The sequence below is a fragment of the Mirounga angustirostris genome, unplaced genomic scaffold (genome assembly GCF_029215605.1).
Source record: "Mirounga angustirostris isolate CCGP_5_RB_7025 unplaced genomic scaffold, mMirAng1.0.hap1 SCAF_1, whole genome shotgun sequence".
Taxonomy (NCBI): Eukaryota; Metazoa; Chordata; class Mammalia; order Carnivora; family Phocidae; genus Mirounga; species Mirounga angustirostris.
The window spans coordinates 196,922,279-196,946,804 of NW_026991709.1; the positions used below are offsets into that span (position 1 = coordinate 196,922,279).

General features: G+C 56.0%; 1 protein-coding gene across 1 annotated transcript in view; it reads right to left on the reverse strand.

Moving 5' to 3' along the window:
- Positions 1-516: 516 nt before the first annotated feature.
- Positions 517-24,526, reverse strand: part of MAPKAPK3 (MAPK activated protein kinase 3) — a 28,316-nt gene continuing 4,306 nt past the window's right edge. The window contains exons 3-11 of the mRNA XM_045862272.3: positions 9,836-9,975; positions 7,961-8,025; positions 7,415-7,494; positions 5,427-5,550; positions 4,147-4,222; positions 3,689-3,813; positions 2,948-3,033; positions 2,598-2,678; positions 517-1,915 (exon numbers count right to left, since the gene is read on the reverse strand). Of these exons, the coding sequence (XP_045718228.1) occupies positions 1,763-1,915; positions 2,598-2,678; positions 2,948-3,033; positions 3,689-3,813; positions 4,147-4,222; positions 5,427-5,550; positions 7,415-7,494; positions 7,961-8,025; positions 9,836-9,975 (930 nt within the window). The 3' untranslated portion in view covers positions 517-1,762. The remainder of the gene's footprint in view (positions 1,916-2,597; positions 2,679-2,947; positions 3,034-3,688; positions 3,814-4,146; positions 4,223-5,426; positions 5,551-7,414; positions 7,495-7,960; positions 8,026-9,835; positions 9,976-24,526) is intronic.

Sequence of the window (24,526 nt, forward strand, 5' to 3'; positions counted from 1 at the left end):
GGAGGGTTCAAGATAGGAGCTGAGGGAATATGCCACAGTCAGGCCCCACCTCGAGGCTGCCCGCAAGGGCTCCCGAAGGCTGTAGGTGCTCTACTGCAGGAATAGTCAAAAGACAGTCTCCAGCGTCCCGCCCCCCCCCCCCGATATTCTCGCTGCCAAATGAAATCTGGCAGCTTCTGAAAATAGCTCAGTGCTGCAGCAGGCTCTCCGCCCGCCCTTCAGCAGGCTGGCATGCAGCTGGGGGTGGCCGCTGTGGGCAGACGCTGGCGCACGCGGGGCCCGGGGGTGGGTGTCACACACACGGTGCGCCAGGCGCCCCATAGCTAGTGGCATGAGGAAGCTGCCATGCGTCTGCCTCTCTGTCTGACCTGTCCACGCCCGGCAAGGCCACAGTGACCCTGGAGCCAGCCCGCATGCTTACTAGGCCTAAGGGGGGGGATCACTAGTAGGTGTGAGCAGCTGCCCTTGGGCCACTTTTGTCCACTCGTGTAGACAGAGACACCCAGGAACCAGGAGGAAACGCCAAAATGGTGTTTATTACTATCTACATGTAAAACCCAGCAGTGTTTTCCTATCTGATGTGGGCTAGGGTTTCCCAGCCAGCGAGAGAGAGGTCAGGGACCAGGCTGGGTGTCAGGCACTTGTCGGGCCCATATCAGGCACTGAGAACCCTGAGGCTACCTGGGGCAGCCGTGGGACTGGGTAAGCTTAGACCAGCAAGGAAGGGATCCTCTCTGTTCCGACTCAGGCTGGGACTCAGAACCAGACCTTCTAAGCATCACTCAGTAGCCCTCCACTGCCTGGAGTCTGACCCAGAGTGTAGAAAGAGACCCCTGATTAATGGGGAGCCACTGGGTCCTGCCCCCAGCCATCCACTCTCACAAAAGTCCACGAGGAGGCAGCCCCTGCCATCAACCAGGACAAGGTGGAGGATGAACCATTACAGAGAAGCTTTCCGGCCTGGGAACCGGTGAGTGGGTAGGGGCAAGAGAACTGTACTGGCTTGTGTCACAGTGACATTTTCCAAAGTAGAAAAGGGTTAAAAATACCTCCCACCCTCCCCTGAGATGAGAGGCCACTCTTTGGGTAAGGGGTAGTAACAGCATCATTAGGCCCAGGGACTCTGCGGGGAGGGCGCTCCAGGGGCCCTGTGGGATGGGGTTGCAGCAAGATAGGGCTGGACCACCCAGCGAGGCAGGCAAACTGACCGTGGGCCTCAGGAGACCAAAGGGAGGGAGCCTGAGAGGGTGGAGCAGCGTGAAGGAGACCAGCCGCCCCACGGACGCAGAGGCAGACCCCCATTGCCCCTTCTCCCTCCCTTGCTCTCTCACTCAGCATTCACAGACAGCAAGCCAGTCCCTGGTCACCATGGCAACCCATGGCCAGATGCCTTTCCCAGGGCCAGGCCCATCTGTCCACCCTACAGGGGGGTGTCTCCAAGGGAGGAGGGAAGCCCGCCACAACTGCCGGTGGCCTAGAAGTCTAAAGCCATGCCCCAGCGTGCCCAACAGAGCTACGTCTCACTCAGGCTGCTCTGGCCAAAGGCGCTGCAGCTGGGGCAGGTGGCTCCCTAACTCCAGGGCTCCCTCTCTAAGGAAGTTTGGAGTCACGGTCCCCCATCCTGAAGTTCTAAGTGACAAATTAAAACACAACAAAATGATCCTTTTGTTAAAAACAGTGACCCGGGGCGTCAGCACGCTCCTGTCTGTCCCCAGGCTGAGAGGCCCGGCCCATCCAAGGCCCTCATCCAAGGCCCGGCGGGCTACTGGTTGTTGCAGCCCTGGGAGGCTGAGGAACCGCCTGCCTGCTTCTTTCTCCGCTTGTTGAGCAGTCGGTTGTTAGAGGTCTTCAGGTCCTTGATCTGCACCTGGTCGTAGTCCACACGCATGGTTGCCAGGGCACTGGTCATCTCCTCCTGGTGACAGATGTCCGTGGAGGTCAGGACGGACTGGCCTCAAGAGCCATCACCCTCCTGCCTCCAGCCCCTTACTAATGTCAACGAGGGCGGCAAAAGTTCTGCTGCCTGAGCGCCCACTGCGCGCCTAGCACTGGGCCATCCCCTTGTGTCCCCTAATCCACACTGTAGTGCTCTGTGGTGGACACTGAGCTTATCCACCAAGGCACAGAAAGTATAGTGACTCCCTGTGACCACACCTAGGGGAAGTAGGTCAGGGACCTGGACCAATGTCACCTGCTAAGAACCACAGGTCTGCAGGGGACACCAACTTGTGGGGCACTCAGGGCACTAAAGCCTGAAGATTGGGCCTGGGGTGCCCTGGGGCTCTGAGCTGCTGTCCCCTATGCTGAAACCAGGCTGACCACCCTCCCAGATGTAGATTGTAAGGGGGGTTATGGCCAAAGCCCCTTCCTTCACTGAGCCCCCGGCCCCGAGTCCCAGTGAGCCAGGAGCACCACCCTGAATGCAGTAGTGTGGCCCAGTGCTCTGGGTGCCCCAGCTGGACCCCTGGTGCAGTCTGTGACACCCCGGGCTCTCACCCCAGGGGAGGGGATGATGACCCAGGCTCTTGGTGGCCACCACCCTGGAGTCCCTTTTCCCAAAATCCTGGGAGACTGAGACAGCAACAGCGTCCACCCACCTTGACCTCATCCCAGTGGTCTCTATCCTCCTGCAGCACGCGGGCCGTGTGGAGTGGGGTCTGTGGCACCACCATTGATTGCTGGAAGGAGCCCCAAACCCTTGGATTAGAACAGGCACCGGAGACGGCCCAGGCTCCCCAGCCCCACCCTCTCTCCTGGTCTCAGATATGGGAAGCAAGGCTCAGGGAGGTGAAGGAGCCGGACTGGAGCAGGGGCAAAGTCAGGCTCTCGGCGGGGTCCTGCTGCGTATCTGTGGCCTGCACCAGGGCCTCCGGAGCCACCACCCTCCTGCCCACAGCCCCCCCTCCAGCTTGCCACCCTGCCCGCCACAGGACAAGGAGGCACTCACATTGATCCAGGGATGGTTCATGAACTGTGTGATGGTCAGCCTCTCTGTGGGGTCTGTCTTCAGTAGGAGGCGGATCAGCTGCTTGGCTGGGGAAGACAGGGGAGTGGGGAGGCTGCAGAGTTCCTCAGAGCCAGTCGCCCCAGTTCTGCATGGGCTCCCGAATTCCTAACCCACAGAAACAGTGAGCTAACAATTCACGTGTTTGGGGGTAACACGTTAAGCAGCCATGGAGAATGGGTACAGGGCAAATTTGTCTGTGGTCCCCAAAAGGGAAATACTAAGAAGGGGTAGGAGTTAGAGGATGTTTTGAGGAGGCAAGTTTTGAGCCCATTTAGCAGATATAGAAACTGAGGTTCAGAAAGTTTGGGTGACTTGGGGCGCCTGGGTGGCTCAGTCGTTGGGCGTCTGCCTTCAGCTCGGGTCATGATCCCAGGGTCCTGGGATCAAGCCCTGCATCGGGCTCCCTGCTCGGCAGGAGGCCTGCTTCTCCCTCTCCCACTCCCCCTGCTTGTGTTCCCTCTCTCGCTGTGTCTCTCTCTGTCAAATACATAAATGAAATCTTTAAAAAAAAAAAAAGGAAAGTTTGGGTGACTTGCCTAGGTTCCCTAGCTGGGAGATGGGACGTGGGATGTCACACACCCAGGATTTGAACACAGGTTGCTTTGACACCAACGTGGTAGGTCCCAGAATGAAGGCTAATGGGGTCCAGCAGAGCAAGCTGGGGCAGAGAGGTTCACTCACCATCTTCAGAAACCTCCGACCACTCAGGATTGGGGAAGCCATACTGGCCTAGGCGGATCCGCCTCTTCATCCCTGGGGAGATGGCCTGGCCCGTGTTGGAGTAGAAGGGCGGGAAGCCACACAGGCTGGGAGAGAGTGGAGGTCATTCGGCACAGGTGTGAGGGCAGCACCAGGGTGGACCCATTCTCCTCCCCGAATCCCTGACTGGGAAGACAGGCAGCCACCAAGGTAGCCACCTGGGCAAGAAGACCAGCCCTCTGGACTCTGGGCTCGTCCTAGGAATGCCATCTGCCCTTGGCAAGGAGAGACCTTCAGGCACCCTGAAAGAGGGGTGTCCCCAGCCTGCATGAAGAATGACCCACTCAAGCCCCTCACCAAGGGTTGGGGGAGAGGAGGCAGAAGCGGTACTGAGGGTAGCAGGGGGCGGTGGTGTAGGAGGCAGAGGCCGTGGTACTCACAGGATGTACATGATGACGCCCAGGGACCACATGTCACACGATTTGTCGTACTTCTCTGGACCCAAGACCTCAGGAGCTACCAGGGCAGAGGGCACAGGAGGGCTCTCAGCCCCAAGGGTCTTGGAGCCCAGACAGGAGCCTGAAGCCTGAGCAAGGTGGGGAGCAGGTACCTGGGTTGGGGGGCGGGGCAAAGCAGACTGGTGTCTGGCACCTTCTGGGAAGGCAGCATGTGTGTGAAGTTGGGGGAGGAAAAACAGCTCCCAGAAAAAATAAACCCACTTTTAGGCTGGGCTGTAAGGAATGATAGCCTCCTAGCTTCTTTGGGCCACTATCGGCCTTTGGTGAGGGAGGAAAGGGAGGAAGGCCAGTCTGGGATTTGGTGGGGTCCTGCCATAGGCAAGAGGGCCTCCTCCCCCCAGCAGCCCCGTGTCCCTTGTCCCCCTGAATGCACATCCTAGCCCACGGGCAAGGAGGGGCCAGGGCAGGGCTCTGGTTTCTGCTTTCAGCTTGGCTACCATCCCATGGGGCCTTGCTCTTCCCACCTGTGCAATGAGATGGGTAGGCCAGAAGATTTCTGAGCCAAAATACTGCAAAACACGTCCTGGTAAACAGGATACCATTTCGGCTGTCTTGGGGGCTCCCCACTCCTTAAGCAGCTCTCCTGGAAGGTCTCCCCTGAGGGGAAAGACCCTCTGTAATGCGAGTCATCACGCCTCTCGGATAAGGAGCACCTTCAGCAGGGGCTTTTCCAGATCTGGGCTACCTGCTCATAAGGGAGCAAGGAGCTTCTCCAAGGAAGGAAGCATGGGTATGTGACACCCCCAAGTCCTATCCCTGCCCTGGCCTAAGGGACCCTCGCCCTGGAGACAAGGGGCTGGTGCCCTGTATCCTTCTAATGTAATAGGAAAGTCCTGCCTACTTTCTGAATATGAATCCCAGAAAGATAAAAACTGGAGAAAAACAACCGCGGTTGGGCTCTGTCCCAAGCTGATGGCAGCCTTTTATCACGTATATATTTAGAGCTGCTGTGATGTCATTCAGCTCACAGGCCACAGCCAGAATTTTCCTGGATCTATTTTCAAAAGCAGAAGCTGAAGTTTGGGAGAATATTTTTGCAGCCTCCGGCCCCCCACATCACCGCCTCCACGAAAACAGAATCCCTCCCTCCCTCCTTACTGGGCTTTAACCCTTTGGCTTCTGCAACCCACGGGCTGCCTGCCCCACACAGCAACAGGGTCCAGTGGGGGTAGGGACGTACAAACCACGTCCCAAGGACTCACCCACGTAATAGGGAGTGTAACAGGGTGTCTGCAGGGCATTTTGGGTGGTCTCCTTGGCAAAGCCAAAGTCGGTGAGCTTGAGTACTGCATCTTTCTCCTTGGACGTGTAGAGCAGGTTTTCAGGCTGGGCCAGGAAGATAAAGCATTGGTCTGAAGTTAGGCACCAGGTGGGGGAAGAGTTCCCAAGATGATCTTCAGGCAGACTTCCTTCAGCCCAATCAATTCAGGAGGAACCAGCTCCATCTCATTAAAAAGACCTGGGCCTTGGTCACCAACAATGTAGGTCAAATATGGAGAAGACCAAGGTGGCTGGGAGGTGATGCCTCCTTTCGCAGAAGGGAAACAGAGGCAGGTGTTCAGCCAAAGCTGAGAAGAGCTAAGTACCACAGAGAGCCCAGGAGTAGGAACTTCAGAGCCTGAGTTGGTGATGCTGTCATGAAATACCAAAATGAGGGTTCCAGGCAAGGTAGGCAGCTCATGTTGCCAAGCACTTGTCCAGTACCCAACCCAGAACAAGGCAGCAGGGCAGCCCACCTGAGGCCACTCGGGGAGAAGGCCCCTGCCCCTCAGGCCCCAGGCGCTGCACAGAAGCCGTTCTTCCTGGTTGCAAAGCACAGAGAGGCCTAAGAGGAGAGGGCAGTGAGGAGGTCTGCATGGAGGAGGCAGCCCTGAAGCTGGTTTTTAATGAATGGATAGGACCTAGGGCCATGGAGGAAAGGGGGGACCCTCAAGCAGAGCTGGGGTAGAAGGACAGGGTGTTGGATGGAGTTCCAGTTTGGGGCCAGTGAAAGCCTTTTCTCTGGTTCTATTTGAGATTATCCGACCTTGGACTGGGGTGAAAACAGGAAAGCACATTTAGTCTATACAAGGGAGTCACGTCTACAGAAGACTGTTCTCTCCTTGGGAAAAAAAAGGAAGGCAGGGCCAAAATAAAGCAAGGGTTCAGAAGGTGAGTTTGTCATGGCTCCACGTGTACCCAGAATCAAGGGATAAACGGGCTGGTGGTACTCAGCCAGAGGAGGAACCTGATGCCACAGCTGGGCCCTCAGCAACTCTCGGCCCAGTCTCAGGACGAAACAGGCCTCAGGGTAACGCTCCAGGCCTGGGGCAGCGGGCTCAGGACTCGCAGATTCTGCTCTATGGTGGCTGGCACGTACGTGCGTATGCACGTGGGGTGCCTCACACGGGTCGCGTTTTTCCCATCTGGTCCTGATGACCTCTAGGACCCAGCCCTCCCTACACAGGACATTTGGAGAGCTGAGCCTCCAGAACATGTCTGAAGCCCATCCACTGAAAGGGCAAGCAGGCCCAGGAACTGGGACTACCTCTGCTCGTTCCTCCTTGCCTCCCAGCTAACGGCTTCTTTCCCTGAAAATGCTGGCATTGGGGGCGCCTAGGTGGCTCAGTCGGTTGAGCCTTTGACTCTTGATTTCAGCTCAGGCCATGATTTCAGGCTCCTGGGATGGATCCGTGCTCAGCCGGGAGTCTGCTTGAAGGATTGTCTCCCTCCGCCCACCCCCTCACCCTCTCTCTCTCTCAAATAAATAAATAAATCTTTAAAATTAAAAAAATCCTCACTGAAAGAATGAATGAATGAATACCGGTGTGGCATCTGCGCAGGCTTAGGCAAGACACAATCTCTCTGAGACTTGTTTTCCTCATCTGTAGAATGGGTAATGGCAATGATCCCACAGGGTTATGTGAGGATTAAACAAGATGCTTGTCAGGGCCTACTGACTTGAGGTAGGCACTCAGTTGTTCTAAAGCCTATTGGGATTACACAGTGTTTGAAAGAAACAAGGAGACCCACCTGGCTAGGGCAGGATGAGTATGCTGGAACCATGGGAGAAGTGGCTGAGAAGAGCAGTCTGGGCTAGGGGACAGAGGCCTTGAATGCCAATCAAGGAAACTTGCCTCCATCTAGTGGGTGCTGGGAGCCGCTGGGGATTGTGTACTCCCTTCTCTGGTCCCCTAACCTTGAGCCTCACCTTGACATCTCGGTGGGCGATGTTCTGGCTGTGCAGGAACTGGATGGCAGTGCCGATATCCCGCATGATCTCTGCAGCTTCTGCAGACACAGACAGAGGAAGGGCCAGTGATGCCAGGCCAAGGTCGGGCAGCCTGGGGCTTCCACCCAATCATCCCCCCTGGAACAGCACAAGATGGTGAGAGCAGTCCTGCTACCCAGGACCCATCCTATACCCCCACCCCAGTCATCCTAATTTCCTCTGGGGATGTCACAGCCCACCTGGACCTCTTTCCTCAGGCCTGGGCCACCTCTTCCCAGCTCAAGTGTTGGTTGGTACCAAGAGGCTTTGAAGCCTCCATCCCAAGGCCATGGACAGTCCATCTCTGACAAGGTGTTATGAACTCATAGAACTCCTTGGGGTATGGACACTCTGTCCCATCCTCTCTTGTTCAGTGGGGGAGACTGAGGCATAAAGAGGAGCAGGGCCTTGCCCAGCATCACACAGCAACTCTGTGCGGCCCGTCTCAGTCCAAATGCCCCCTCTGGTCCTGCTGCACACACCTACCTCTCTCGGTGAAAGCCTGGTCGCCACGCTCCTGAATCCGGCTGAAGAGCTCACCACCTTCCATGCTAGAAGAGAAAGTGACTAGAAGCAGGGCCCCCTGAATCAGGTGTCAGCCTGCTCCTGGCCTGAATCATGGGCCCAGAGGAATCATGGGCCCAGAGCTTAGGCCCGGCCACCCTGCCCCTGGGAAATGGTTACGGGCAGCCTCCCTGTGCCCTGCAGAACCTGGTGCATAGGAGGCCATCAGCTTGGGTGGGTTGATCTGGACTCTTAGAACTAGGGTAGGCTCAGGTCCTCAGATCATCGGTGGGGGGGGGGGGGGGCTTGTATTCCCACGGGGCTGCCCCCACCTGGCTGAGCCTTGGGCAGCCCAACCCTCATCCAAGTCTCAGCTCCCTCAAATAAGGGAGGAGATGTCAATTGTCATCATCATCACCACTGTTTTCTGAACACCTACAGCGCTATGTGACCCTGGCCTGGTCCCTTTACCTCTCTGCGCCTCAGCTTCCCCCTTCGTAAAATGGGATTTAGAGCACCAGCGTCACAGAGTGGACTGTGCAAACTGAGTAAGCAGTACGCGTGGAGCCCTGAGAACGGAGTCAGGTACAGGGCGAATAGCACGTTAACATCTTCCTCCACGTCTTATGTGGCAGTTACAGAAATTCAGAGAGGTTAAGAGCTACCCAAAATCATAGTTAGTTGGTGGTAGAGCCAGGATCTGAACCTCAAATCTGACTCAAGGGCTGCTAACCTATAGGATGAGGGCTGCTTAAAGGTGGATGGGGAGGAGCTCAAGGTCCAGACACGAGACCCAGCATCTGAGGAAGGCTAGGGCTGAGCCACAGTGCTGTTGGGAGAAGCCCAAGGTAGAAGAGGCCGCTGGCTCCTGGATTACCCCGTGGTCTCCTGGGACCACGGGAGCCCAAACCCAGGTAGGAAGGAGAAGGTGGAGGTGACAGTGTGTGCCTGCTCCGCCCAAGGTAGGAGGCTTTGAAGCCTCCATCCCAAGGCCATGGACAGTCCATCTCTGACAAGGTGTTATGAATTCATAGAACTCCTTGGGGCATGGACACTCTGTCCCATCCTCTCTCTTTTTTTTTTTTTTTTAAAGATTTTATTTATTTATTTGAGACAGAATGGGAGAGAGAGAGAGCACATGAGAGGGGAGAGGGTCAGAGGGAGAAGCAGACTCCCCGCCGAGCAGGGAGCCCGATGCGGGACTCGATCCCGGGACTCCAGGGTCATGACCTGAGCCGAAGGCAGTCACTTAACCGACTGAGCCACCCAGGCGCCCTCTTTTTTTTTTTTTTTTTAAAGATTTTATTTATTTATTTGACAGAGAGAGACACAGTGAGAGAGGGGAACACAAGCAGGGGCAGAGGGAGAGGGAGAAGCAGGCTTCCCGCTGAGCAGGGAGCCCGATTCGGGGCTCGATCCCAGGACCCTGGGGTCATGACCTGAGCCGAAGGCAGACGCTTAACGACTGAGCCACCCAGGCACCCCTGTCCCACCCTCTCTTGTTCAGCGGGGGAGACTGAGGCATAGAGAGGAGCAGGGCCTTGCCCAGCATCACACGCTCAGGGCTCGGCTGCCTTCTCTGACCCCTCTTCCAGCCCCTCCTCACAGAGTGACAGCACACCCACGGAGGCCACACTGGAGCCCCTGGAGTTCCCTTCCCACACAGACGGAACGGCCTTGTGGCCAGCTGCACAGCTCCATGGGCAAGGCCTGCAACTGCCCTCCATTACTCCTCAGGGGCTGGGGTGCCTCCCGCAGCTGCTATCTTGAGAGCAGAGAGGGCCCCTAGAAGAAGGGTGGGAGCCTGGGGGCCACAGGAGTACCGATGAGGCCCCGACGCAGGGTGGGCCAGCATACCACTCCATGACGATGAGGAGACAGCGCTTGCCATGGTGCATGTTCTCATACACGTCCAGGATGCGCACAATGTGAGGGCCCCCCGAGGTCTGCCAGTGGTGGTCCACCTCCTGCCGGGCCTTGGGGCTGTCATACAGGAGCTGAGGGCAGGTAGGCACAGACAGCATGAGGCACACAGCCCACTTCCCCAGCAGCCCCCCACTAGTGTCACCGCCCTCATGTGGCAGACAAGAATATGTAAGCTCAGAGAGGCCTGTGACCTGCCCAGGCTTGCCCAGCCTATGGAGGGCAGAATGAGGATTCAAATCCAGGTCTCTCTGACTTGTGGTCCAATGACCACAAGAAAGCCCCGGGAGGTGGCTGACAATTGGAAAGGCTCAGAGGCTGCTTACAGAAGCCCTGCCTCCCTTCTTGGGGGCTGCAAGTCAAGTGGCAGTTGCGCGGGCTTTGTAGACAAATCACACATCAGATGTGAGACCCCAGGCCAGGGGCCACACATCCCTGGAACTGCATTTTTCCAATGGGATGGCATAAGAGTTGTAGACCCAGAGGTAGAGTCTGGGGGCAGGAGTGACAGCCTGGTTGGGTGAGGCCTGGGTTTGGGGCTGAATTCCTCCAGTGACTCAGTATGACCTCAGGTGAACATTCACAGCTCCAAGCCACAGCCCACAACTCCGTAAAATGGAGTCATAACGGAGCCATCCCCACAGGATGCATCACGGCAAGGCACGCAGTGGGTGCGCGGGCATCAGGATCCCTGCTCAGGTTAACTCAGCCCTAGGCTATGGCCGCCAACCAGAAGGCCAATCACCAGAAACGAGCAAGGCCCCGGAGGTCCTGCTCAGAGGAGGAGGTGTAGGGGAGGAAAAGTCAGCAGGCAGGGTGAGGTGGTCCAGAATGCGGACAGCAGGACAGGCCATCCTCCCACAGCGCTGCTCACCTGAGACCCCGCCCCATTTGTTTTCTAGTTGATCAGGGTTGAGGACCAGGGTCAGAACTCAAGCCTGGGGCTCAGAGCAGCTTCATCTTGCTCAGCCCCCACAGGACCCTGGGCCATTCCTGGCCTTGGTCTCCTCGTCTGCAGGATGGTTTCCCCTCTGCCAGGGCACTGTGTGGGGCAGACTCTGGGACCAAGCTCTCTAGGCAGAGGCAGACTGAGGCACGGAGGAAGTCAGCAGGTTCTCGCATCTGCTGCCCCGTGGCTGTTCCTCCATCTCTGGAGCTGCTCACCTTGACCCTAGCCTGGGGGTGAAAGAAGCCGGGCAAGTCCCTCCACCAGTTTGGGGGGTCCCTGCTCCATTAAGCAGTCCAGGATGGGGGTGTGCATAGAGGCTGCTGTGGACAGACTCCCAGCCTGGAAACCATGAGTCCCTTGCTCATGCTGCCCTTGCCTCCCAGAACGTCCTCAGCTCCGTGACCACACAGCTCCTGAGCACCAGCTTCTTGCTCACGGTGCTGGGGGCAGGGGCTCAGTCACCCCCACTCACGACACCAGCTCACCCCCACTGTGGCTCTAGCCAGGGGTCCCCCAGTCTTTAGCCACAGGACCCAAGATGCACCATCCTCCCTCCCTGCTCTGTCTCTTCTGCACCCTTTTCTGCATGGCCTCCCTACACTTCTCCCTGCCCCCCTGCCATCTCCTCCCCAGTCTGGCCTGACTCTCCAGGCTGGCTCCTGGATCCCCTCCTCACTCCGCCCTGCTCCTGGCATCTCACCCCTACACCCGAGTCCTCTCTCTCCTCTCAAAAACTCCCAAGTACACAGCTGGAAACCTCCCAGTGGGGTCCCAAGCCCCACCTATCCTTGTCCCCACTCTTTAAATCCCCACTCCCATTCCTCCAAATAATGGCTACCTCCTCCCCTGGCCTTCAGGCTTGTCTTGCTCTCATTGCCTGCTATCCCTTGCCCCCAGCCCTTCCCATTCTTGTCAGAATGATGTACTTGCTGACCCGAACAGCCCTCACTCTGCCTATTCCACGTACACTCTTGCCCTTCTCCTTCTCCATTGGGTCAACGCCCTCTTTTTGAGGAAGCTTCTGGGCTCAGTTCAGATGTCCCCTCCTCTGGAAAGACCTCCCAGCACCTCCCCTCTAGGGTTTTTGCCTCTATACCTCCCACCAGGCTGAAGGCAGCTTTAGGGCAAATCAGGGCAGGTTGGCCTGCAGGTTCCTGGCTAGGGCCGACAGAAAACACTGGGCTCCTGAACAAACAAAGGGTGGGAGGGTGGACATGGTGCTAGAAGGAAGGTGTGGGAGGGAGAGGAGGAGGGGAGTGTATGGCCAAGGAGGGCCCCAAAGGCCTTATGGCCTGGGCCTGTGCCCTGTCTTTGCTGAGGTGGAGAAGCAGGTGGAGCTGCCCTGAGCTGGAACCTCCAAATGCCCCCCACCCGACTTAGTCCATATTTAGGAACCCATTTCCCACATGGATTAAAATTGTCCTTTTCTGAGTGCCAAGACCCTAAGAACAAGCACAGGGGTGGGGAGAGGGCTGCCCCCAGAAAACACAGTAAATGTCCCCACTGGCCTCCCTGCAGGGGAGATCACAGGGGCCAGAGCCCAGGCCCAGCTGCCAAGAAACCTCCTGGGCTGTCACTCTTGATCCCTGAGTGTGGCCCTGAGTGTGGCCCCAAACCTCCTAAGCCTCAGTTTCCTCATCTGCCTTCTCCATAGCCAGAGCCTTCTCCTCTTCCAGGAGTCCCCCCAGTATCACCTCCTCTCAGAAGCCCTCCCTGACCACCCTGACTGAAGAGGACCTCAAGGATCCCTCATTCTCCCTTCAACTCTTCTTTACATATATATGTGTGTGTGTGTGTGTGTGTGTGTGTGTGTGTGTGTGTGTTGTTGGTTGAGGTACACTTCACGTACAGTAAAATGCACACGTCTCAAGAGTCCAGCTCAATGAGTTTTGACAGCTGCACACCCCGCCATGACCCACACCCCCAGCAAGTCAGAAACACTTCCAGCTTCCCAGCGAGCTCCCGCATCATCGCCCTTTTTACCTCCCTCCTGTGCAGCGCAGGCTCACAACCTACAATTAGTGTTCCTTTGATAACTCTTTAAACAAACACACGCATATAAGTATTGCACTTTCAACGTACTTGGCTCTGTTCTGAGCACTTTATAAATATTAGGAGGAAGGGGCTTCATTATCCCCGTTCCTTAGCTGAGAAATGGAGGCACAGCAAGGGGAACTAACAGGTCCCAGACCACGTGGCTGGTACCCCAGCCAGGCTGGAGGGAAACAGAGGCCCAGAGAGGCAAAGGAAGGGCAAGGGCACCACCAGCCTGCCTGGTCATCCCTGGGTCCCAGTACTGGGCCTGGCACAGAGCACTGGCTGATGTAATATTTGTAGATTTATGGAACAAATCTATGAAGTGGGGTTAAGAGGAAGAAACACTCACAACCCATCATGAGGACAGAATAAGATTAAATTGAGGAAGACCTAGGAAGGCTCAACAACGAGAGACATGACAACCTGGCCGAACTTGCTCCCCACTCCACCTCACCCACCCTCCCTGGTGAACCAGACTTTACCTCCTCTCCCAAGGAGCCCATCCTGACTGCTCCAGCCCACAAGGCCATTGCTATAAATGGCAATTCCTTGGCTTCATTCACACAGGTACATGAGTCCACACAACCCTTCATAAAAGATGTCCCCAAGCAAGAGCCCCATTTTCCCAGGCATGGAAATGAGCACAGGGCTAGGAGATAGGAGGCTCAGATTCTACTCTCACTGTCAGTGTGACCTTTGGTGGCTCCTTTGCCTCTCTGGGCCTCTGTTTCTCTAATGTTGAGCTACAGTGCTTGAGCTAGATTGGAGGAACAGAAACCTCTGGTCAGGGGCTCCTTGCAAAGTAACTACTGTAGCCCCCCTCCCCCATCACCGCCCCCATGGAGCAGTCCCTGAGGCTCCACAGACCCATATCCAAATTCCTGAAACAGATGGGCACCACCTGGTTCCCAGTCACAGCTGGGAAGAAAAGAAGATGGCATAGCCTTCTGACAAGCCAATTTGGCAGACCCCACCCTAACCTCACTCCCACCACATGTCCCTTGGGCCCCCTAGGGGTCCACCAAAGCTGAGGGTCTGTGATGGCTCCTGGGCAGCTCCATGAAGCGCCCAGCAGGTACCCACACACCCATGAGGCAGAACCCTGGCTTTCTCCCAAGGGAGGGGCTCCTGGCTGTACTGAGGTGTGGGCCCCCAGTGAAGTTAGATGAACATCGAATCTGAGATGACATTTCTTTGAACAAACGACACTGCTCTAGCCTCAGGTTTTGACGAAGCAGGTTCAACCTCTCCCTTCTCCCTCGCTCTCCTCTGACAAATTCTCCAAGCTGCCCCCAGAGCCTACAGCCGAATGGCCGAGACCCCTGCCAACCCCGTCAGTGGACCCCAACAAAGGTTGAGGCCGAGGGGCCCATGGACCCCCCCGCCAGCAGCACCAGGCAGAATGGGAGGCTCAGGACTAGCCAGGCCCCCTCCCTCCGTGCATGCTGCATCCTGCCCCACCCAAGGACAGGCTTCACATGTGGGTGGAGGAGCTCCCCAGTCCAGGAGCAGGGAAAGCGAGAGCAACACTGGACTGGAAAACAATCTGCAGTTTACAAAACAGTCTCCCCCCTCATCTCATGGGAATGCTGGCACTGCCCTGTGAGGTGAGCCGGGCGGGGCTGGCAACCCCAGTTTACAGACTGAGGAAAGAGAGGTTCAGGAAGATGAAGTCACAGCCCTGGGGCCACCAAGCCGGAGTGTGGCAAGACTGAACAAGGAGAAGAAGGGACTTTTAAGAGAGTGTCCAGACAACCCCTCCCTGAGGGGAAATGAGAGGATGGGGTGGCACCAACCAAAACTACCGCTACAGGCCTCGGGAGACCTGCTCTGGAATGAACGTGTGCACAGGTGTGGGTGCGCAGGGGGTGGGGGGCACGGGAACATGGATACAGGCAGGTATAGGGGTGTGTCCTGGGGGTGCATGGGTATAGGGAGCATGGGGGTGGGGGCCGTGGGCATGCATGTCTCCTACCCCTGCAATAGTGACTCTGAACCCCCAGAGAGTGGGACCCATCCATCTGTCCATTCATTCATCCAATATTTTCTCTCTCTCCGGTGCCTACCAGAGTACTGGGCACAGAGAGGTGCCCAGGAAAGACTGGCGGTCTTGCTGCCACTACTCACCCTGTGACCGCCTTGCCCAAGCCCAGACCCCTCCACCCAGACCTCCTCTCCCACTGAGGCCCTGTCTCCTGCATCACCTCACATTGCCCAGAGCTGTAAAAGCACTCCATCCGCTTTCCTAGAGCATCACAGGGAGCTGGGATGTCTGTGGCGGCTCTGTGAGGACACAGCTTTGGGACAAGCCCCCAACACCCTACTCCAGCCACCTCCCAGCCCCAGAAGGGCCACCTACCCAGGCCCTTATGCTCACCCATGTATCTAGTGTCCACATCCAGCTAACCCCAGGGCCGGGCTCTTCTCAAGTAAAGAGTGTTCACAGTCTCCCCATCTGTCTCATACACAGGAGGCCCCCAGGCCACCAGCCTGGACAGGCAGCCTCCCCTCACCCAACCTCCATACTCCCAGCCAATTAACCTGCAGCCCAGGCCAAGCTGCTCTGTGGCCACTGTGGGAACACCCACTCCTTCCGGGGGAAGAGAGCTGGCTTGCAATCTCTCCCATCAGTGAAGCACTAACAAATTAAGAAATATTTACTCCAGATTTCACGACAACCCACAGCCTGAGAGACATCATCCTTACAGCAAAGAGAACCTCCTGGAGGCCAGGCATCCAGGTGCTCTCACTGCCCAGTGAGCCACTCTAAGTCTCATTATTTCCACTGCTCTACTCATTGACAACAGGAGTTCAGGCATTTTATAACCCTAAAAGCATGACTAAAACAAAAAACGTCAGATTCTCTTTAGAATACAGAGAAAAATAAAATGTACCAGAAACCCATGTAAGCTCGTAACTATAATTGAGGACATCTTTTAATTCTGAGCTTCCTGGGAGTCTTGGCAAAGAAGGAAACCAGATAGGTTCTGCTGCTTTTATCACCCCATGAAGAGAAGCACAGACATTCATTGAACTTTTTCCAAGACCAAATTCTTTTTTTTTTAAGATTTTATTTATTTATTTACTTATTTATTTGAGAGAGAAAACACAAGCGGTGGGGGCGGGGGGGGTTGAGGGACGGCAGAGGGAGAGGGAGAAGCAGGCTCCCCCATGAGCAAGGAGTCAGATGCGGAACTCGATCCCAGCACCCTGGGATCGTGACCTGAGCCCAAGGCAGATGCGTAACCACTTAACTGGCTGAGCCACCCAGGAGCCCCTCAAGACCAAATTCTTAAAGGGATTTAACATCAGACCTTACATGAGGGAAAAGTATAACATTCCGACAACATCTTCAATAATAATTCTGCAAGATACAGAAGGATTCGCATGAACTTATCTGATACAAATTCCCTCCTAAAAATTGAGGCCGGCACGTGGCATGGTAGCCTGGCACGACCACCAGCAGCCCGAGGTAACATCGCCAGACCCTCTACTTTCTGGGGATTCCAGCTTTGTCCTGTGCCAGAGTACAGAGAAGAGAGAGGCGGAAGGACCGGTATGTCCCCCCACGACACCCCTTCTCCCACTTGGGGGCCTCATCCCAGCCTCAGGCAAGGGCAGACCAGAACACTGAAGAGCTGCATTTCTGGGCTATCGATTGCATCGTGGTGCACCCATTCAACGCCAAACGCTCGGGCAGCAGAACTGAGTGGAATGGTATCGGAAAATACAGGTCTTCAACTCCCATTTTGTTCGTTGTGGGAAACCTCTATCCTCCAGAGAGAGGTCATAGGTAAGAAAAAGCACTTTGAACCTACCACGCTCCCTCCTTGACAAGAGCATTCAACTCAGCCATGTCTAAGGTCCCTTCGGGCTCCCAGTTCTGATTATTTAGGATTATTTGTCCCATTAGACAGAGCTCTGCTTTTATGAGAGACACACCACTGGAGAAGCTGAATTCATTTTTTTTTTTTTTTTTTTTTTAAAGATTTTATTTATTTATTTGAGAGAGAGAATGAGATAGAGAGAGCATGAGCGGGGGGGAGGGTCAGAGGGAGAAGCAGACTCCCTGCTGAGCAGAGAGCCCGATGTGGGACTCGATCCCGGGACTCCAGGATCATGACCTGAGCCGAAGGCAGTCGCTTAACCAACTGAGCCACCCAGGCGTCCCGAAGCTGAATTCATTTTATAGCCAGCTGTTGAGACCACTCCTGCCTTGTGCGGCTAGCACCAGTGAGGGGTCCCAACACACTTCACCCTGGCCCCTGGCCGGCCCCTGATCCTCACGAGCTGCTCTGTCCACTCAGAGCCGAGGCCACAGCCTCCAGGATGGGACGGTATAGACTGACCTCAAGTCCAGGATTCAGGCCTTCTGGCCTCAGTGTCTCCTTATAAAGCCAGGGCCGTGCCCCCCGCCCCCCACCAACCCCACCCCATCCGAGGGCGCCAGTGCTGTTTAGAGAGCTGCTGACCGTGTCAAGTCTAACTTTTTCGCCACAGTTTTGAATGAGAGCCTCCAACATGTGCCACTGTTCTCACACATACTCATTTCCCCAGCTTTTGTAGCTCATGAAAGGAGCTAACGGAACCAATTTTGCAGCTATGGATTAGCTGGCCTCGTGCCAGATCAGACCTCACTTCATTAAGCTCTGGCCGTATCCTGGCCTCCAGCTTGCCCTGTCCATTCACCTCTCCTCCTCAGAGGCTAAGTTCCAGGGAGGTCAGCTCACATGATACCACTGACCCCGAATGCCCAGGCCCCAGCTGGGTGCTCAGGGACCGAGAGCGTCAGATCCGTTTTAGCCGCCCCTTCATGACAGCTATCTCTCCCTGGTTCTCGGCCAGTGGTGTGTTGGCCACGGCATCTGATCACAGACCCCACCTCATTCAGTGCTCACCATATCCTGAGAAGAGCCAGTATCATCCTTTTAACTGTGGGGAAACTACGACTCCGAGAGGTTAAGTGGCTTGTCCAAAGTCACACACCGGGGCAGTGAGAGTCAGGACTTGAACCCATCTGTTGGCTTCTAGGCAGTGGGGACCACGCCGATAGCTGCTTTGCTCCTTTTGTGTGTGGGGTTTGGCCCCACACTTCGGGATCTAGATGAGGCTCTGCCACTTGGTGGCTATTATAACAGTGGCCCAGGAGACTGAGGCTCAGGGAGGTTTTGTGGCTTCTCGGGGTCTCACGGCTCACACATGGCCACCTCTGCACCTGGGAGTCTTTTGGGAACCAAGATTCATCCCTCATGCCTAGGGAGGCCTACCCATTTTATAGATCCCTCCCCCACTTCTGCCAGTGTTTACTGGCCCTGCCTGAGGGCTAGGCCCAGAGCTGGGGCCAGGAATGCAGCCGTGGGCACTCTGTCCCCAAGGATTTGGGAGTCTATGGATGATTTACTGCCAATCAGAGTGCTTGATGAGGATGTAAGCCCTAGGGAACTGGTCCTGGCTCCTTCTCTCCCTCTTCTTTTCTTTCTAGAGCCAGAACCTGGCAGAGCAGACAAGACGGGGAAGCCCAGCCAAGGGAGCCCAGGAAGAAGAGGAGCCCCCAAACAACCCCCTTCCAGGCCAAGGCCAGAGCACCTGATGGCAGGGGGTGGAGTGCAGGAGGGAGGGTAGGACCGCTGATAGGCTGGGTGCCTCCCACCACAGTCCCAGAAGAGGAGAGAATGGCTGAGGCTCCGAGCCTACAGGAGATCCAACACACATTTGGAAATGGTTAAGTCTCAGGAACACAAGACTCCTTCAATTTGCTAAATTTTGATGGCCTCAGTTTACCTGTTTCCCACCAGCCACACACGACCGAGAAACAAAGGCAGAAGTGCCAGGTCTGGGGAGGGAGATGGCTGGAGACACGTGGGAGAGGGGAAGAATGCTTCCAGAAAGAGGGAGTTGAGCTGGGCTCCAAGGCAGGGAGGGAGAGGGACAGCAGGAACATAAGTGCTAGCTGGGGCAGGCCCAGGGGTCCCCGTGCCCCCGGCCGGAGACCATGTACTATGAAGGACCAGCTGTGGGCACGGGACTCCAGGGCAGACATGGACTGCCATCTTCCACTTGCCTCTAGCTCTGAGCAGGCCATTCAACCTCTCTGAGCCTCACTGGTCCCAACTGGAAAATGGGAACAGTGACAGTACGCATGTTCCCTGGTGGCCATGAGGATGGAATGAGAACACAGAGAGAGCTCAGATTAGCACAGTGCCAAGTACATACTGAGTGGAAATGGCCCTTGAGGTTTGCTTGGCTCCAGGATTCCCCTGGGTCTGCCCTGAAGTGGCCCCATACTCTTCACCTGCAGAACTTGGGGAAATCCAGATGCAGCCTCTGGGATCAAGGGGAGACAGACCCCCTGCAAACCAGCAGGTCACAGGAAATGGTCTCAAACCCTGAGAGGGGCAGGACTGGACATGGCTTTGCAAAAATGGACTAAGAATCAAGAGTCTATGGACCCTGCTTTGCTGTGAAAGGCCCAGTGAGGAAGGGACAGACTCTCCAGGGTGGGGAGAGGATGAGATGGCTGACCTCAGGGGAGGGGGCCAAGGGTCAGGTGAGGGAGCAAGGTGGAGACCTGGGGACCCCAGCCAGGGAACCAGCCCAGCTCTCAGCGTGGCAGACTAGGGGAGGGGCACAACTTCACTCTCTCAGGCGGCAGCCACCTTTATACGCCTCAACTGCCCCCATGCATCCTTTTGAGCAATGTCCCTTTCTGCAAAGTGTGTGGTGACTCTGGGCCAATCCCTTAAGCTCTCTGAGCTCCCGCTCCCCATCTATGGAAATGGATGTGCAGTCTCCTCACATATGGCAATGGGGACAGGACAGGCAGGTCTGTGACTATCAGCATCTACTTCACAGGAGGGAAAAGAGGCCCAGAGAGAGCTACAACATCCTCTTTCTCTCTCTCTCTCTCTCTCTCTCTCTCTCTCTCTCAGAGAGATTACACCAGGAGTAAGTGGCAGGACCAGAATTCCCTCTGCCTGAGGCAGGTACCGGATCCCAGCACCCCACCCAGAGACTTCTGAGAGGGGGTTTGAGGAGAGCCCACTCAGGGGCCTTGTGAGGCCCCGGAGTGCCTCCTCAGAGGGTCCAGGTTCTATTATCCTCCTTTAAACTTCTTAGGGGATAAAAAAAAAAAACTTCTTAGGGGAAAAAAGCATTTTTCTGTCAAAATCAGCTATGTTATCGGTGAAACATTACCCTAGTTCTATTTCTCCTATGACAGTGTAAAAATAGGACATTTTCAGCCAAGAGTGGAAAATTTCAGCAAACGCAAGTGTTTTATTCTCATCTCAGAAGTAAGGTCCCTTTAATGGTCCCTCCTCGTGAAGAGAGCCCCACCCCAGCCACAGTCTGTGCTCCCAAGGGGCCAGCTCTGCCACAGGGATGCCCACATAGCCAGTGGGGCTACAGAGGGCAGTGGCCACCTTCCCTAAGCAGGGGGTGACCAGGGCAAGTGAGGCCTTGCCCGGGGGACCCCTGCTGAGGCACCCAGCAGGCCACGCCCCGGGGCTGGCCGTAGAGACAGGAGACCCAGCACCCTCTAGCTCTGAGAAGAGTGACGGCTGGTCTCTGTGTCCTGGAGGAGGTGTCACAAAGATAACAAAGGAATAAATGTGTGTGCTCGGGGGGAGAGGGGAGACAGACGGGACTACTCCCAGAGGCATAGTGCCAAGACCCTAGGGAACCTTCTGACTCCCCACCCCTCAGACCTGCTCTTTCTGAAGCCAACAGCCAACATCATATCTGCTAGCATCTCTCCCATTTCCCTTGGCTTCATCCACGTCCCTGCAGCTCCCCACACAGGCTTGGGTGAGCACAGGCCACCGTGGCCTCACTCAGGCTCCTCCCAGAGGAGCGTCCAACCTCCACTGGCCCCTGGTCGCTCTGCCTCTCCTGCTCCTCTTCTGCTAGAGGGCTCTGAGGGTTCCAACTCCTGGGAAAATGTCCTGGTCTTTGATCATGCCATGGAGCCGTAGCCATGAGGAAAGGGAAGTCCTCGGAGAGGCCAGGGTAGTGGCCTGGCCATACTGAGGGATGCTCCTGCCATAGGAACAGGCAACAGTGATTCATCCCCACTCTCTCATGCCTTCCTAGGGTAAAGATGCGCCCTGGGACAGGCTCAGCCTGACTACAGGCTTTAACTGGGCAATGGAGTACAGTAGAAAGGGGTCTTCCAACCTAAGTCATAACCCCAGAGCTCCTGTCCGTAGCTGAACACAGACCTTGCTGGCGGAGTCACACAGCTGACCGTCCCCCTGGCAGCACCACTTAGCAGCTAGCTTACGAGAGGCATCTTGGGGCTCCCTCTAGCCAGTCTCCACGCTGCCCGTCTATTGCCACTATTTACCTGCCTGCTTCCCTAGCAATGCCCACAATCACTGCCCACCAAAAAGGTCTGCACAGCTAGAAGGGGAGCTCTTGTCAAGCAGAGCGCCCAGCCCCTCATCTTATAGATGGGTAGGCTGTGGCCTGGGAGAGAGGTCTGGCTCCTGATCCCCAGAGATAGCTGAGAGCCACAACTTTGCCGCCAGAAAGGCCAGGGGTTCCAGCCCAGCCAGGGCATGTCCCTACTCTGAGACTTGGAGTGAGTTACTTTACCTTCTCGAATCTCAGCCTCTGCATCCGTGACACGGGGGTGATACACCCATTCTTAGATGTTTCTGTGTCCGGGTTCAGCATGTAGGAAGCACTCAAGGGATAAGTGGGTGCTCTTATCCCCACCCTCCACCCCCAACCTCTGCCCCATGTGCCACTGCCTGCCAGAGAGCATGGAGGCTACCTGCCTGTCCCTCTGCCACACCCTGAGAAGGGGGCTTGTTTATGTTGCGGGAACATCTACAGAACAAGTTGTGAGTCCCTTGTTAGAGGCTGAACCCTTACGAATGGGGTGATGAGTGTGCAGGTCCAGGCCCTGGCCCATCACACCCGTGAAAATAGCCTCGAGTGTCACAGGTGACGGGGTCAGGTGCAGAGTGCAGGCTAGAGAGTCAGGTGCTCTGGGGTGCTCGTCCCGGACAGTGCAGGGCAGCTCACATGCAGTTTTGTCCCCTAGAGTAGTGGGAGGTTGCACCTCATGTCCAAGCCCTCCCAGTCCCTCCACAAGTTCCTCCCACTAAGAGGAGGCTCTGAGGCTCTGGCTCTGACCCCAGCCCCTTCTCTCCTCAGCCTCAGCCAGAGAATCCTTGGGAGTCACAGTGCTCCTAATCTCACACTGTTGTCCAGAGCATAAGTCTCAGACCATTGAGCCATAAAAGGAGACCCAACAGAGGAGGCCCCCGCCGACGTTGACTTCCTACACTCCACAGGGGACTCCTCGGGTTACAAGCTTGGCCCAAATGTTCCTGACTCCACTGCTCTGGCTGCCAAGGCCACCAGCACCTGGTCAAGGCCAGCAGCAAGGAGGGGACATTGTGAGTGGCATGGGTACAGATGCTCCTCCTTCCTGTCCTACTCCTACCCTACCCTGTCGGGGGGAGACTTCAGGGTGACCCCTTCACGGTGACTCGCGTGAATCCCCAGCACCTAACCAGCCCCCATCTGTCCGCTGCCTGCCCTTGGCCTGCAAGCTGCAGAGAAGAGGCCCATTAAGCCTGAAACTCCTGAGACAGAGAGTAGCAAGGCCAGAGAGGGGAGGAACTAAGTGACAGCAAGGGTAACAGAAAGGGGAAAGAAGAAATGAAAGCAACAAGGAGCTAAGAAGAACAGAAAGTGCCACAAAGAGTAAGCAGCAATGACAAAAGCCCTAGTCTAAAGAAAAAGGCAATCCTAACACAAAACCCGCAAAAAAAAAAAAAAAAAAACAAAAAAAAAACGCAAAATCAATATTCTCAGCGTCTCTGGCCTGTCCAGTGCTGGAAAGGCCTCCTGAGGCTCCTTGTTCCCCCAAACAGCAGTCTCCTCTTGTTCTCCTGCTCTAAGCAAAACCCCCACGGTTCCCAGCAGCAGGATTTTATTCACAATTACACAGGGCCTAATCCACTTAGTTCTAAAAGGATGGGAGGGTAGGGAGGAGAGTCCAGGACCCAAAATTCCTTTCACACTATCCTTTCTCACCCCACAAGGGGCTGGCTTCCCCAGGTGCACGATGAGCCCAAGGGAATCCTCATAAAGGCCAATAACATGCCACCAACAAAATGCACTCAGGCAGCCTCTCACGTGGGAACACATAAGATCTCAAACAGGAGCAAGGCCAGCAGAACCAAAATTCGCCTGGAAAAAACACAGGAGCCGATGGGAGCCATGTTCTTAGTGCCCCGAGAGCAGGAGACCCACACACGCAGGAGGGCTGGGTGCACACTGTTACCACACCTAGGGATGGCCGCTGTCTTCAACTCTTGCCTGGTGACCACCACCTTTGGACACCCGGCAGCCAGTCACCAGGCTGGAACCAAAGGAGGTGAGGGGACTGCAAAGCCAGGTGCTCTACCTGCGGCCCCCTCACAGGTGTGTTCCATGATGATATCCCAAGGAGGCCCTTGGAGAAAAAGATGAGGGATCCAAGTAGGGAAATAGCTTCCCCAAGTGCAAACCTCAGCAGAGACATAACAGACCTCTGTTGTCACAGAGACCAGGCCCTTCCCACACGACCTGAACTAAAGGACAGCTCAGGTGACCCAGGAGCCTCTAGAGCACCCTAAGCAACAGTGCTCCACGAGGGTTCTGGCGATGTTAGGAAAGAAAGCTCTGGGGGAAGGAGGGAGGATTTCTGCCCACTTAGTGAGAGAGGACACCAAAGACAGACAGAGGTCCCTGGGGGCGCGGTATGAATCTGAGTTGTGGGAGAATGAGGGGGGGGGTCGCTGACCTTTTTTCAAGGCCCTATGTAAAAGCCTCTCCTTCCACACAGCCCTCACAGTCCCTCTATGGCTCGCAGCGTCTGTCAGGGCCTGGACGCCTGCCCCGCTGAGATCAGCCTCATCCTGCCAGGACCCACGGCTGGGAGTGGGGAAGTGGTACTCCGCAGCAGGTGCTGAGTGGTGCAAATCAGACCTGCCATCACACACACCCTGTGCCCTCCTCTGTCGTCCACATCCTTCTCAGACCAGAGGCCTGGATTAAAGCTGGCAGTCTCTTCCAGGAAGTCTCCCCTGGCTCGCCCAGCCCAGACAGTTTCTTCTCGCCCACTCACCAACCTCACTTCCTGCTTGTGGCAGTCCGGGCTCTGCTGGGCTGGGCTTGTCTGAGACTCACCACGCTTGAGATGAACCACACAACCTCTCTGAGACAGCCCCACAGCCATCATGGCCCTTGTGTGCCGGCCTGTGGGACCACTGGTCCCCTCACAAGCAGAGTCCTGCACAGTGAGGAGAGCTGAGGAGAGAGAGACAACTATGAACAGCACCACTTGGGCTCCCAGTGGAGCCAAGGATGCTAGCACCCTTCCGGGGGCCAAGTCTTAGAGACCCCCCCAGAAACTAGCATGAGGTGTGGGGTGACTTAAATGCGAAGACTCTGGCATCAAAATGCATAGGCTCACATCACAGCCCTGCCACTCTTCCCCTGTGCATTATGGGCAAGTCGTTCACCTTACTGAATATCAGCGACATTACCCATAAAATGGGAACCACAGGAATTAGGTAAGAGAACACGTATCATGCACTGGGGACGGGGCCTGCTGGACAGAACAGTCTGGAAAACTGCTA